This window comes from Mesoplodon bidens (genome assembly GCF_964165515.1).
Source record: "Mesoplodon bidens genome assembly, chromosome: 13".
NCBI lineage: Eukaryota > Metazoa > Chordata > Mammalia > Artiodactyla > Ziphiidae > Mesoplodon > Mesoplodon bidens.
In genome coordinates, this window is record NC_138169.1 from 7,622,595 (window position 1) to 7,636,397 (window position 13,803).

General features: G+C 42.6%; 1 protein-coding gene across 13 annotated transcripts in view; it reads right to left on the minus strand.

Annotated features, from left to right (window-relative positions):
* CCDC62 (coiled-coil domain containing 62) overlaps nt 1-12,806 on the minus strand; it is a 45,320-nt gene extending 32,514 nt beyond the window's left edge. For 2 of the 13 annotated variants that reach the window (XM_081253085.1, XM_081253084.1), the window contains exons 1-5: nt 11,980-12,805; nt 9,512-9,704; nt 6,169-6,380; nt 4,015-4,116; nt 1,216-1,387 (exon numbers count right to left, since the gene is read on the minus strand). In XM_081253085.1, the coding sequence (XP_081109211.1) occupies nt 1,216-1,387; nt 4,015-4,116; nt 6,169-6,380; nt 9,512-9,704; nt 11,980-12,093 (793 nt within the window). In that variant the 5' untranslated portion in view covers nt 12,094-12,805. Of the gene's footprint in view, nt 1-1,215; nt 1,388-4,014; nt 4,117-6,168; nt 6,381-9,511; nt 9,705-11,334; nt 11,390-11,552 lie in introns of all 13 variants that reach the window. The other 11 variants (XM_081253082.1, XM_081253080.1, XM_081253091.1 and 8 more) reach the window with 11 other exon arrangements.
* Between the last annotated feature and the right edge of the window lie 997 nt (nt 12,807-13,803).

The window sequence follows — 13,803 nt, forward strand, 5'->3', positions numbered from 1 at the left end:
ATTATGATTTTAGCTGAAGCTACAAATGGAGACAAAAGTATGATTTACCACAAGTCAGGGCATCATAAGAGCAAGATTTTAGGAGGTGGAGTTTTTTAAATTAAACCTGCCCCATAGCCTTTCACAATTTGGACAGCAACTCCCTGCCTCAGGAGGGATTTCCTCAGGGACAGAGGTGGAGCAATCGCACCATCGCACGGCTCTGTCGTTCTAAGTTTGCTTGTTCCACAGCAGGAGTCAGTCTTTGTGTCTAGTGTGATGACCACTTATAAATGGGACAGTCTGGGTGCAGATTTAAGACCTGGTTGGCGCCTCCATCCAACAGCTTCCCCTGCCCCACAGTGGGGAAAGGCCAGAGAAAAGTGGGCCTCCGTCCACATTCTCTGCAGACGAATATAAATGTTTACTCCATCACCTAGATCCATATTCCAGTACATAGCATTAACCTATCTGGCATACCCAGCCCTCGTTTCATTAGAAAACTTCAAGTAGTAGAAAAATAAACTGTGGGGTTACTGTGAGAATGAAAACAGAACAGGAGGACACAAAAGGAATTCCCCCCAAAATAAAACATGCACCAAAAAGCCACTCTGGGAGTTTGTATTGTAGTGGTAAATCCTCACCCCTCCCTGCATTCCTCCCTCGATTTTTTGTAAATCCTCCCACAGGGGATTGCCTGACTCTGGGTTCAGCCATGTGACTCACTTTGGCCACAGAATGAGGGGGAAGTGATGGTATATACAGGTCCTCCCATCTTTTTGCTTCTCTTAAGCTTCTGCCTTCACCGTGGGAAGAAATGCCCAGGCTAGCCGACCGGTGAGGAGAAGATGCCCCAGGGGAGCCGCTCAGCTGGGCCCAACGGAGATCAGCCAAGTCCCGTGTGGCTTCCAGATACATGGGTTTATCAAATGCTCGTGGTTGCATGCCACTGAGATACTGTCATTGGTTGCTACAAAGCGTATAGTAGCAATAGCTAACCGGTACAGCAAAGGCAGGATTATTTTTAAAATAGAACGCATTAGGCAGTTTCCCCCAACTCTGTTATTTATCTTGTAACACAAAAACTTGCAGCATAATTCTATACAAATGAAATGAACATCTCAGGGTAGGACCTAAAGCTAACAACAGACCTATTCTCAGTTATGAGATTAAGTGAACCCAAAGGAAGAAATCTATTCCCAAGATAAAATGCTTAAATTTATGCCTCTTCCTTACCTTTTAGCTTATTGACTTCCATCTTAAGTGCCTTCAATTTCTGCTTATAATCTTGCTTTTCTTTCACAATACAGGTCTCCGCCATCTTAGCATCGCGTAAGGCATGCTCTAACAATTTAAATTTACCCGAACAGTCAGCAATGTGATTGACTGCCTCGATAATATCTTTGTCCTACAAACCAAATTTGAAAACTGTTACATAAGATTTAAAAATTCCAACTAAACAATAAGAAAACACTACACTTAATAAGATCTCATTGTGGGGGCTTCCCTGGTGGCTCAGTGGTTGAGAGTCCACCTGCCAATGCAGGGGACACGGGTTCGTGCCCCGGTCCGGGAAGATCCCACATGCCGCGGAGCGGCTGGGCCCGTGAGCCATGGCCGCTGAGCCTGCGCGTCCGGAGCCTGTGCTCCGCAGCGGGAGAGGCCACAACAGTGAGAGGCCCACGTACCGCAAAAAAAAAAAAAAAAAAAAGATCTCATTGTGGGAGAGGAATACATTGGGACATTGGGATTGACATATACAAACTACTATATATAAAATAGAGAATGAGTAAGAGCCTGCTATAGCACAGGGAACTCTACTCAATACTCTGTAATGACCTGTATGGGAAAAGAATCTAAAAACAAAGAGTGGAGAGATGTATATGTATAACTGATTCACTTTGCTGCGCACCTGAAACTAACACAAGACTGTAAATCAACTATACCCCAAAAAGAATGAAGAAAAAAAAAAAAGATCTCCTTGTGCACCCGGTTTCATTCCAAGCACTTTCCACGTGTTACCTCATTTAATCCTCACGGTAACTCTCTGAGGTAGGGACCATGGTCACTCCCCACGTGACAGAGGACCCAACAGTAAAGTGGCCACAGTCATACAGCTGGTCAGTGATGGAGTTCCGGTGTGAACTTAGCCGGCTGCCCCTGGAACCATGCACGAACCACCATCGTTCACTGTCTCAGAAAGTTCAGAAGCAAACGTTTGATCACCTAGGAAACTGTAAGAGCAATAGGAAGGCTGGTGGCCCTCGAGGGGGCTTAGTCTCTGCACTACAGATACATCCCATAGGCCCTCCTTCCTCTCCTTCTTTTCAGCTTGTTCACATGACAGACGCCAAGACCTTATCCCAAACCTACCCAATTCAGAACCCCTTATTGTTGAGATGGTGGTTTTAATTACATAAAAGGTATCTATGTGCGTGTTGAAAAGCAATTCAAATAACACCTGAAAGTATAAAAATAATATGCAAAAGTACTCCCCCCCCCACTCATGTGGAATAACTATTACTAGCAGGTTTTACCTTTGCTTAAGGACAAAGGTTTCTGCGATAGCATCCTAGAAGCGTTCCTAAAATACTTCACAGTCTGCACATCTCACGTTAGGACTTATGGGGAAAATAGGGTTTGAGCAGACCATTCAAAAACCGATGGAACTCTGTGATCAGACCAGTAGCAAAGAAAGAGTAGTCCTGTTAAGTACAAGAACACAGTTTAGCAAATGCCATTGCAGACACATCAGTCAGGCAATCCTTTTCAGCTTCACCAGGAGTTTGCTATGATGGACACTGTAGGGGTTGCTGAAGCCAGGAAACTGGTCACTACTTGATTAAAGACAATTCTATAGATTTTAATATTTTCTTTTTAATTTTATGAAAGCTTGTCCCTGATCACTCAAAAACATTTATGTGCTGGGAAAGATCACATATGAATTAGCATGAGTGTCCCATTATACCAGAATCACTCCTCTAGTCACCTGCTGTCCAACACGTGTTACCACATAGAAGAGACTTTATCCATCACTGTTTATGGCATGTTAGTGACTACATCAACTACTTGACTGCTAAGTTTTCTCCTCAATTAAAAACATATTAACGGGCTTCCCTGGTGGCGCAGTGGTTAAGAATCCACCTGCCAATGCAGGGGACACAGGTTCGAGTCCTGGTCCGGGAAGATCCCACATGCTGCAGAGCAACTATGCCTGTGCACCACAACTACTGAGCCCGCACTCTAGAGCCTGCGAGCCACAACTACTGAGCCTGCACGCTGCAACTACTGAAGCCTGTGCACCTAGAGCCCGTGCTCTGCAACAAGAGAAGCCACTGCAATGAGAAGCCTGTGCACTACAACGAAGAGTAGTCCCCGCTTGCCCCAACTAGAGAAAGCCTGTGCGCAGCAATGAAGACCCAACACAGCCAAAAATAAATTAATTAAAAAAAACATATTAACAAGTAATTTGATTGCTAATGACTTTATGAGACCCAGTAATGGATACCTCAGAAGAAACCAGCTGAATGCAGGCATGCTGGACCCTGGAATGGGCCTTGGAGACAGAGACCCACAGTGCAGTCCTGCCTCCTCAGTGCCTTGGGGGCATCATTTTAAACTTGTTTCCCTCATTGCTAAAACCAGAATTTAAAAAAAGAGAGCAGGGCTTCCCTGGTGGCGCAGTGGTTGGTTGAGAGTCCGCCTGCCGATGCAGGGGACAGGGGTTCGTGCCCCGGTCCGGGAAGATCCCACATGCCGCGGAGTGGCTGGGCCCGTGAGGTATGGCCGCTGAGCCTGCGCGTCTGGAGCCTGTGCTCCGCAACGGGAGGGGCCACAGCAGTGAGAGGCCCACATGCCATACATACATACGTAAATAAGTAAGTAAATAAGTAAATAAATAAATAAATAAATAGAGCAACATTGATAGCTCAACCTATCTGAGTCGCTGTGGGACTTCAGTAACTTAATGTACATTGCTATACTCTATCAACTACAAAGTGCCTGGCAAGCGAAAGTATCGTGATTCTGAATTACCTTCAGCTTTATCATGGTGGTGAGAGCCTGTTCTCGAGCTTGCAATTGTCCCACTTGAGCAGAAAGTTCCACTAATGTGTTGCTGAGATTTTTGTTTCTAGCCTATGAGGGACAACACAAAATACTAATTGAGTCATTTAAAAGCTTTCATCACTCTCACCAGCCACAATCTGTGCTCATTCTTCTGTTTTGTTTTTTCTCTGCTTAGCTTTTTTAGTAACAAAGTGGGTTAAGTAAGCAGTCATCAAAAAGGAACACAAATATCTATTTCCCCATTATCCCCAGCATCTTCTCAGTACTTGAGTTTTGCCCTACTGAGTTCTATCAGTTACGTTTATAAACATGTCTACTTCCTAATGGTCTTTAATGAATACTTCCAGGTTGGCAAGAATTAGCAAGAGACTTGCTTTGCTGAAATAAAGTAGCATTAATGAACTTTTGTGCATCTTTATGTTGAAATAACTTCATATTGGGGTATTCCCACTTATCAGGGTTTGTTTTTTTTTTTTACCCAGAGATCTAGATTTGATATAATCATTGTGTACATAATGTGCTTATTGGTTGGGAAAAAAAGAATAATCAGGCTTTTTAAAAGAGATCTTCATGGAGGAACCTTAAATGCATGTTACTAAGTGAAAGAAGCCAATCTGAAAAGGCTACATATTGTATGATTCCAACTCTACGACATTCTGGAAAAGGCAAAACTCTGGAGACGGTGAAGAGATCAATGGTTGCCAGGGGTTGTGGCAGAGGAGAGCAGAGAGGGTTTTTAGGGCAGTGAAACTACTTCTGTACGACATTACAGTGGTGGATGCAGGTCATTATTTGTCAAAACCCACAGAACGTACGCCACCAAGAGTGAACCCTAATGTACGCTATGGACTTTGGGTGGCAATGATGTGTCAGTGTAGAGTCACTGATTGCAACAAATGTACTGCTGTGATGCAGAATGTCCACAGTGGAGGAGGCTGGCTGGGGGAGGGGGCAGGGTCTATGAGAAATCTCTGTACATTCCACCCAATTTTGCTATGCACCTAAAACTGCTCTCAAAAATAAAGTTTATTAATTAAAAAAAAAATCTTCCTGCTATGGACTGAATTGCACCCCCCGCCCAAATGCACATGTTGAAGCCCTATGAAGCCCTAACCTCTAATGTGATGGTGTTTGGGGGTGGAGCCTTTGAGAAGTAATTACGTCTAGATGAGGTCATGAGAGTGGGGCCCTCATGATGGGATCAGTGCCCTCATAAGAAAAGACACCGGAGAGCTTGCTCATGTACTGTCTCTCTCCCTGCCACAGGACACAGTAAGAAGGTGACCGTTTACAAGCCAAGAAGAGAGCCCTCACCAGAAACCGACCAGGCCAGCACCTTGATCTTGGACTTCTAACCTATAGAACGGTGAGGAAAGAAATTTCTGCCCAGTCTGTGGTACTTTGTGATGGCAGCCCAAGCTGACTAACACGCTTCCATTTTTTAATTCAACATATCAAGAGATTCCAGAATAGTTTTCACTTATTTTATAGCTAGAAACTGTCTAGAAGAGTAATCTGAAATTTTAGACATAAAATCTATACAATTATTATGAGTTATTAAGACTCACTATATTACCAAGATCTATACTGATATCATATGAAACAAGAATATGAAGGCTGTAAGAACAAAAAAGGCTTTCTCACTGTGTCTCTCAAAAAGCATGAGTTCAAAAGATATCTGATGACTCACCAGCTAGAAATGAAAACTGAAAAATCACGTTTACAGATTTTATTCCCAATATGCCACTAACGTGATATAGATATTTGTTTCATCAGATTAGACAGTTATTCAGAAAGCATAATTTGAAGCTACTTGATGATATGGATCTCAGAATCTGAGAAAGGCTTTCTAAAATAACTCATTGTTGATAAAATGATAGATGCTACCAAACAGATGGCTTAACAGTTAGAAAAGGGCTGTAATGAAGCTTCATCTCCAAGACAAGATAGCACTGGCAGCTAACCAAAGCCCCACAATAAACACAAAACTATGATGATGGATGGATGGATATACTTTCATACACACGCACATGCATTTTTAATGGAAATATTTAAGTCTAATTTTTCAATAACTGAAACACAAACAGAATTTGGGCTAGGGAAGCTTATCTTAAAACCAACCTCAAGGTCTTCAGAGAGGAGAGTGGAATGAGTTGCCTTTTGGGCCATTTCTTGAAGCTGTAGTTGAGTCTTTTGAAGAGTACTTTGGCATTCAATTTGATTCGATTCAAGGGTTTTTACCTTCTTTGTGAGTGACCTGATTATTTCAGTTCTTTTATGTAGTTCACCTGAGGGAGATTTCATCAATAACTGACTTGTGGTCAGATTTGAAGCTGAAAATGCATTATTTTCAAAACACATGGTTAAAGGTTAATACTTCTTTTAAAAGTTTTTATTATGAAATGCACAATACTGTACCTTAGTCAAGAAACAGAACACCAGCAGCAACCCAGAAGGCCCTGTATGTCACTTCCTGAACACAATCTCTCCAGTTTCCCACCTTCCTAACCACCGTCCTGATCTTACTCATTTCCTTGTTTTTTATTATAGTTTTACTATCTATGACCACATCCTTAAGAATAGTTTAATTTGAACCATATGTAAATGGAATTGTACTCTATGAATTCTTCTGTTTGCTTTTTTTGCTCAAGATTATGATCCTGGCAATTCCCTGGTTGCCCAGTGGTTAGGACTCCACGGTTTTACTGCCAAGGACCTGGGTTTGATCCCTGGTTGGGCAACTAAGATCCCACAAGCTGCCTGGCACAGACGAAAAAAAAATTATGATCCTGAGATGTATCCATGTGGCTGTAGGTAACTCCTGTTTGTGTACTGTCATTGCTGTATAATATCATTATATGATCATGCCAAAATGTATTTATACATTCTACTACTGGTGGTCATTTGGACTGTTTCCACTTTGCTGCTCTAAATATTCTCCTACAAGCATCTTGGTGCTTTTGCAGGAGTTCCTCTAGAGCCTCGATACTCAAAATGTGGCCCTTGGACCAGCAACAGGGACATCACCAGGGACCTTGTTAGATACACAGACCTATTGTATCACCATCTACATATTAACAAGATCCTTAGGTAATTTATGTGCATATTGAAGGGTGAGTGGATTTCCTAGAAGAGGAAATGCTGGGCCACAGCTATGTATATCTTCAACTTTACCAGAACTGTCAAATGATTTTCCAAAGTAGCTGTACCAGCTGACACGCCCACCAGCAGTGAATGAGCCTTCCCTTGCTCCACACTTTTACCAATACCTGATATTTTTTGCCAGTCTGGTAAGTATAAAAAGGTCTCATTATGGTCTTAATTTACATTTCCCTAATTACTAATGAGAATGAGAACTTTTTTGTACATTTATTGGCCATGCAGTGTTCCATGAAATGCCTATTCAGGTGTCTTGCTCATTTTAAAACCAGATACTGATGGTTATCTCCGAGGCAGACCTCGGAGATATTGCAGGTTCAGTTCCAAACCACCGCAATAAAATGAATATCACAATAAAGCAAGTCACACAAATATGTTGGTTTCCCAGTGCATATGAAAGTTATGTTTACAGTATATTGTAGTCTACTAAGTGTGCAATAGGATTATGTCCAAAAAACAATGTGTATACCTCAATTTAAAAATAACTTATTGCTAAGAAATGCTAACCATCACCTGAGCCTTCAGCGAGCCGTAGCAGTAACATCAAAGGTTACTGATCACAGATGACCAAAACAAATATAATTATAATGAAAAAGTTTGAAATATTACGAGAATTACCAAAATATAACACAGGGACACAAAGTGGGCAAACGGTGTTGGAAAAATGGTGCTGATAGACTTGCTCAGTACAGGGTTGCCACAAACCTTCAATTTCTAAAAATCATAATATCTGCAAAGTGCAATAAAATGAGGTATGCTTGTATATAATGTTATCTTTTTCTTTAATATGTTTATATAAAAGATATTAATTATATAAGATATATTGCATCTAACATACAATCATATTTTTTTAAATAACTTGATTATTAACAATGTGGATTTATTGTTCATTGTATTAACTCAGTGAGTTGGTTTGCTCCCAGAAGGATTCTAAGCAATCTTTTACTCTCAAAATTCTCAGATCTGCTGCTCTAATCTACCTTTGATATTTGTGCCAGAATTTTCTTGTTTTTAATTAACGTACAATCATATTAAATACTGCATTTATGTGTATCTACATGTGGGTGGGTGTGGTCAGAATAAAATCAGATGGTCATCAACGAAATGGAAAAATTACTCATATTTAGATTGTCACATTTACAGAATCCTTTGTGTAATATAAGTAAAAAAGAAGGCCATATATTGTTGTCTCTCTATTAAACAGATCTAGTATTTTCCCCTCTAGCACATTCTAGTATTAATGCAGTGTCAATAGAACATTCAGACTTTAGGGCAGCACGAAAGGGATGATAGTTAAAATATGGTACAAAAGGAAATTTTTGTAAGCCATTTTTGAGATTGTCCTAATTTTAAAAGATGACTATTTTAGGTATTTGAGATCAAGTTCAATACCAAGTTTAAAATCTTTGAGTCAGTTCAAGAGAAATGGCCAGTTCTGTGGCATCTTCATTCATACTTTAACTCAAAACTAATTTCCTTCAGGTTCACTCTTTTTTTTTTTTTTTTTTTTTTTTTGCAGTACGCGGGCCTCTCACTGTTGTGGCCTCTCCCGTTGCGGAGCACAGCCTCCGGATGCGCAGGCTCAGCGGCCATGGCTCACAGGCCCAGCCGCTCCGCAGCATGTGGGATCTTCCCGGACCGGGGCACGAACCCGTGTCCCCTGCATCGGCAGGCAGACTCTCAACCACTGCGCCACCAGGGAAGCCCCAGGTTCACTCTTGACACTCAATGTTGAGTGAAGCTGCCCAGCCCTCTTTCTACAGTTAAGTACTTCGCTTGCCCTACTTTAATTCACATTGTGTTTGTTCTGCTGTGAGTGTTCATGATGTCTTCCTATCTTCAATTAAAATAAACTCCAGGGACTTCCCTGGTGGCACAGTGGTTAAGAATCCGCCTGCCAATGCAGGGGACACAGGTTCGAGCCCTGGTCCAGGAAGATCCCACATGCCGCGGAGCAACGAAGCCCGTGCACCACAACTACTGAGCCTGCGCTCTAGAGCCCGTGAGCCACAACTCCTGAAGCCCACGCGCCTAGAGCCCATGCTCCGCAACAAGAGAAGCCACCACAATGAGAAGCCGGCACACGGCAACCAAGAGTAGCCCCCGCTCGCCGCAACTAGAGACAGCCTGCATGCAGCAACAAAGACCCAACTCAGCCAAAAACAAACAAACAAACAAACAAATAAATAAAATAAACTCCAGTGCAGCAGGGATTGTGTTGAGATGTTCCTGTCTTTCCCTTGAGCCCTTTTAACGTGTTGGCACGTACAAGTGCATGACAGATGCTGCTGCATATATGTCTGACCTTCTAATTTGCTGCAACGTTCTTCCAAAGTCAACACTTTCTGCCGATCCTCTTCCCATGAAAGAAGTTGTCTTTGATGTACTGCAACCATCTCAGTGAGCTCTCTATCTCGATCTTTTAATTCTCCAATGAGCAGCTGTAGCTCTCTCCGTTGTTTCTCGATAGTGGAAACCTCAACTTCTGACCCAATGTTCTAAACATAGAAAGTGGCTTCACGTCAGGATAAAACTAATCAACATAAATCGGCCAAAGCATATTTTCCAAACAATTACATCTTCTTTTGCTGCCAACTCAAGGTAGTTAAATTAATTGCGTTTTATTCACTGATTATAACATGACATCAAAATTATGTATATTTAAAGCAAGTTCACACCTACTGTACTCTGCCTCTATCACTTTCTGTCGTACCATTTACACCACTCTTAAAGAGTGGGACCATTTGTAAAACCTCCATTGGTTAATCACAAATAAACCCATTTCTGCGGTTTTTTTTCTTTGCTGTCAACCCCCTCCTTGTATCAATCAACAGTATTATCCCTCAGCTTGCCCCAGAAATTCTACGGCAGTCAAGTAAAGGGAAACAGGAAGTAATTACTGTTTAAATGTAACTGATCCAAACTCAACATACCTACTTAAAAACAAATTTTGTAAAGGAAATATTTCAAATATACACAGAAGACAAGAGAATAGTACAATAGACTCCCATTTGCTCAGTACCTAGGTCTTTCTTACCACTATCAAGATTTTGCCACATCTGTTTCAATTTTCCTTTTTCTTTTTGTTGTTGATAAAAAATACTTTTTACTCTTAGATACTTTAGTATGCATCTCTAAAAATGAACGTTTTTATATAACCATGATGCCATTTTCATGCCTAACAAAATTATCTACCATAACTCCCTTTAAGCATACATCATTTTAAAGTCTAGTGCAGTGAAGTTGGTCTGACCTAAGTTGGCTCTAAGACCTTGGGTAAGTTACTTAATGTCCTTAAGCCTTAATTTCTTTGTCTGTAAAATGGTAATAGCAGCATTTTAACTTCTTAGAGTTGTGTGGATTAAGCAAGATAATCTCTGTAAAGCACTTCACAGTACTTGGCACCATTGTAAGTGTCATTAAAAATTAATCAATAGTCAAGCTAAGAAAGAAGTGGAAAATTTTATTTGAGCCAAGCTGAAGATTATAACCTGGGAGACAGTCTTTCAGAAAGCTCTGAGAACTGTTCTGCCTGTAAGAGGTCAAAACACAGTTACAAACACTTTCAAGACAAAGGGCTATACATCAAAATAATATATTGACCTTTACACAATGCAGATCTGCGCATACAAGGCAAGTAGTGGGTCATAGTGACCCCTTACAGGATTGAGAAAGGAATGTTAGCTCCTAAGGAGTTCCTTGCTGGCACCGGGAGAAAATAGCCTTTTTTTTTTTTTGGCAAGCAGGCATTCCTACGTCTCCTAAAAGGATCTAGTTAATGTATAATGCAGATGCACAATACACACCAAAGGGGAGGAAGCAGTGGCTCAGACGACAGAGAAAACTTTATGTTAACTTTTTCTTGTCTTGCCTTAAAATAATTTTGTTCTATCATAAACGACCAACAAACATTAGCTCGTATTATCAATATTTTATTATTAAGATTGTAAGTCACATTCCAAAGTATGGTACTGTCCCCATCTACGAAATAAAGAACTAAAAAACAAAACAAAAAAACCCAAAAACCAAATCACTATGCTGTATACCCGAAACTAACACAACATTGTAAACCAACTATACTTCGATTAAAAAAAAAAAAAACTAAAAGTGTTACTTTAAGAATTCTACCTTAAAGACAGTAGTTTAAAGTTCACCAAAGGCCCATGTACATCATTATTGCTTTCTGAAAAATAAGATTTGTAAATAAATAATAATGACGAGTGAGTTACGGTTTCTCACTAAACAGAGAAAAAGGAATTTGGAGTCAAGAGATTCCAAGCCACAAGACTTGAATTCCAGTCTTTGGTAAGCCATTTCACTCACTCACTCATTCAACAAATATTTACCGAGCGCCAAGTTGGCTGGGGACACAGCAGCCGGCAAGGAGCACGTATTCTAATAGGAAACAAGCAACAGGCCAAGCGTGCAAAACACGTTCATCTGATCCTATACCGACAAATCCAAATCTTGGGCAAGTTTACTTTCAAGACTTTTTGGTAAAACGGTTTATTAGAGTGCTGCTCCACTCGCAGGGCACTGTGAAGCAAGTGAAGCGCAGGAAGCGAGGAGGTATATAGAGAAGCAGCTCGACAAATGCCCAACGTTATCGTTAAAAAGTGAGCACCCAGTACTCGCGACTCGACTCTGTGCCTGGGCTGAACAACCCATTTTCATTACGGTAAGGAAACTGATATGACGCTCCGTTTTCCTTCTGCGTCCTGGGTATTGTTTTAAATTTTAAGCAGAAACGATTCCTGAATAACCCCAACGCACGTCGTCCCCGCGGTCTGCTCTCCTCTCTCCCCGGGACGCGACGGCGGAAACGGGAAGCGCGGAGCAGCGGCCGCTCACCTGGCGCCCGGCCAGGAAGGAGGCCGAAAGGTTCATAGGTGTTTCCTCCGCCCCCGGAGAGAGTCGGTGTGCGCAGCGTCACCCTAGAAACGCCATCGGCGCGCCCATCCGGAGCGGCGGGGGCGAACCCCGACCCCGGAGACCCGCGCCCTCGCTGGCCCAAGCAAACTCGCCCAAACCGCCGGCCCCGCAGAACGCGCCCGACCCACTCGGCCTACGGCGTAGCCGAGCGGCAGCCCCGGCTCTCGCGACACCTCGGCGGCCGCCAAGACCCCGCAGGAGGCCGGTTCCCACTCGGCCTCGTCGGGCGCGGCCCCCGCCCGCCTCCTGGCGTTTTGTTCTTCCAAATCCGGGCCTGGGGGCTCTCGAATGGTTTACCTGGAGATGTAAAAGCCATTATCCCGGCCTGCAAAGAACCGTTCTTCACCATGACCCTGGGAATGATGGAGCAAATGAAGGGCTGTTTCTGCCCTATCGCCCTGGCGTGTGACCATGTGCTCGCTTACTTATTTCCCTCTTTCCCTCCTAAACTGTGAGCGCGGATGCTCTGGCTGCTGTGTACATCGGGCAAGGAGAACACTTCCTGGCATTCAAACAACAAACAGATGGAGGCAGACGCCCCCCCTGGTAGTTAATAGTCAGTTGCTGGCCATCCCAGCAGACAGCTCTAAACTGAGAATCACAGTTGAAAAAAGAGAGAAAAAAAATTAAAAAGGTTTTTTTTTGACTCGATGTAGCTCTTTTGTTAAATGATGGTGATGTACCCCTTGGGGTGGACGTGCACCCATTGGGGTACATCAAATGACGATGATGTACCTTTTGGGGTGGACTGCACCCCTTGCGTGGACGTGCCCCACTTAAGATGGACGTGCACCACCTGGCGTACAGCCGGGGAGGGTGCTGTCCCCCTTGGGGGTGTGCCCGAGCTGATTTAATCAGCCCCATGGCTCCCGTGATTCCTATTGTTAAATCGGCCCCATACATCAGGTGACTCCCATTGAGTCAATCAGCACCATTTATCACGTGACTCCCACGTTAACCCAGCCCTCGAATCACGTGACCACCACTGATTAAATCAGTCTCCATGAGTCGCGTGGTTCTCATTGATTAAACCGACTCCCTTAAATATCGTGACCCCCCCCACTAAATCAGTCGTCCTTCTTAAATCTGTTGGCGTTCACTAAACCAATCAAACACCTTAGATTTCCTGGCCCCCATTAAATCAATCTGCCTTCTTACGTCTCAGGGCATCCATTAAGAAGGATGATTGATTTAATTAGGGTCACCATATTTACAAAGGCAGATTGACTCAATGGGAGTGCTGTCCCACGTGGGGGGGGTGGACATGCGCCCCGTGGGGCAAGAACCTTGACACTTTATCGTGACAATATTTACCACATTGAGTTGAAGCTAAGCTTTTTTCTCGTGTTGTTTCATAGTCACTCCTTCTTCCCCCTTTTACTCTTCGTTATAGAGGGACTATGAAAAAAATAATGCTTATCGTATTTAACCCCTGGTCACTCACCCGCTGCTGCTTAACCCATAAGATGGCATTACTAAAGTCTTAATAGTATTTCACCTTTCCTTTTTGGTTGACTGTGAATTAGCAAAACGTGCCCTTGTGTTCATAAAAGACAATCTGAACATGGAAAAACAAATTTAAAATTTCTTACCTTGAAGCTTTACTGATTTGGGTGACACCTCCTTAGGACAGGCTCATGTTCAGGAGAACCAACAAGACAATAC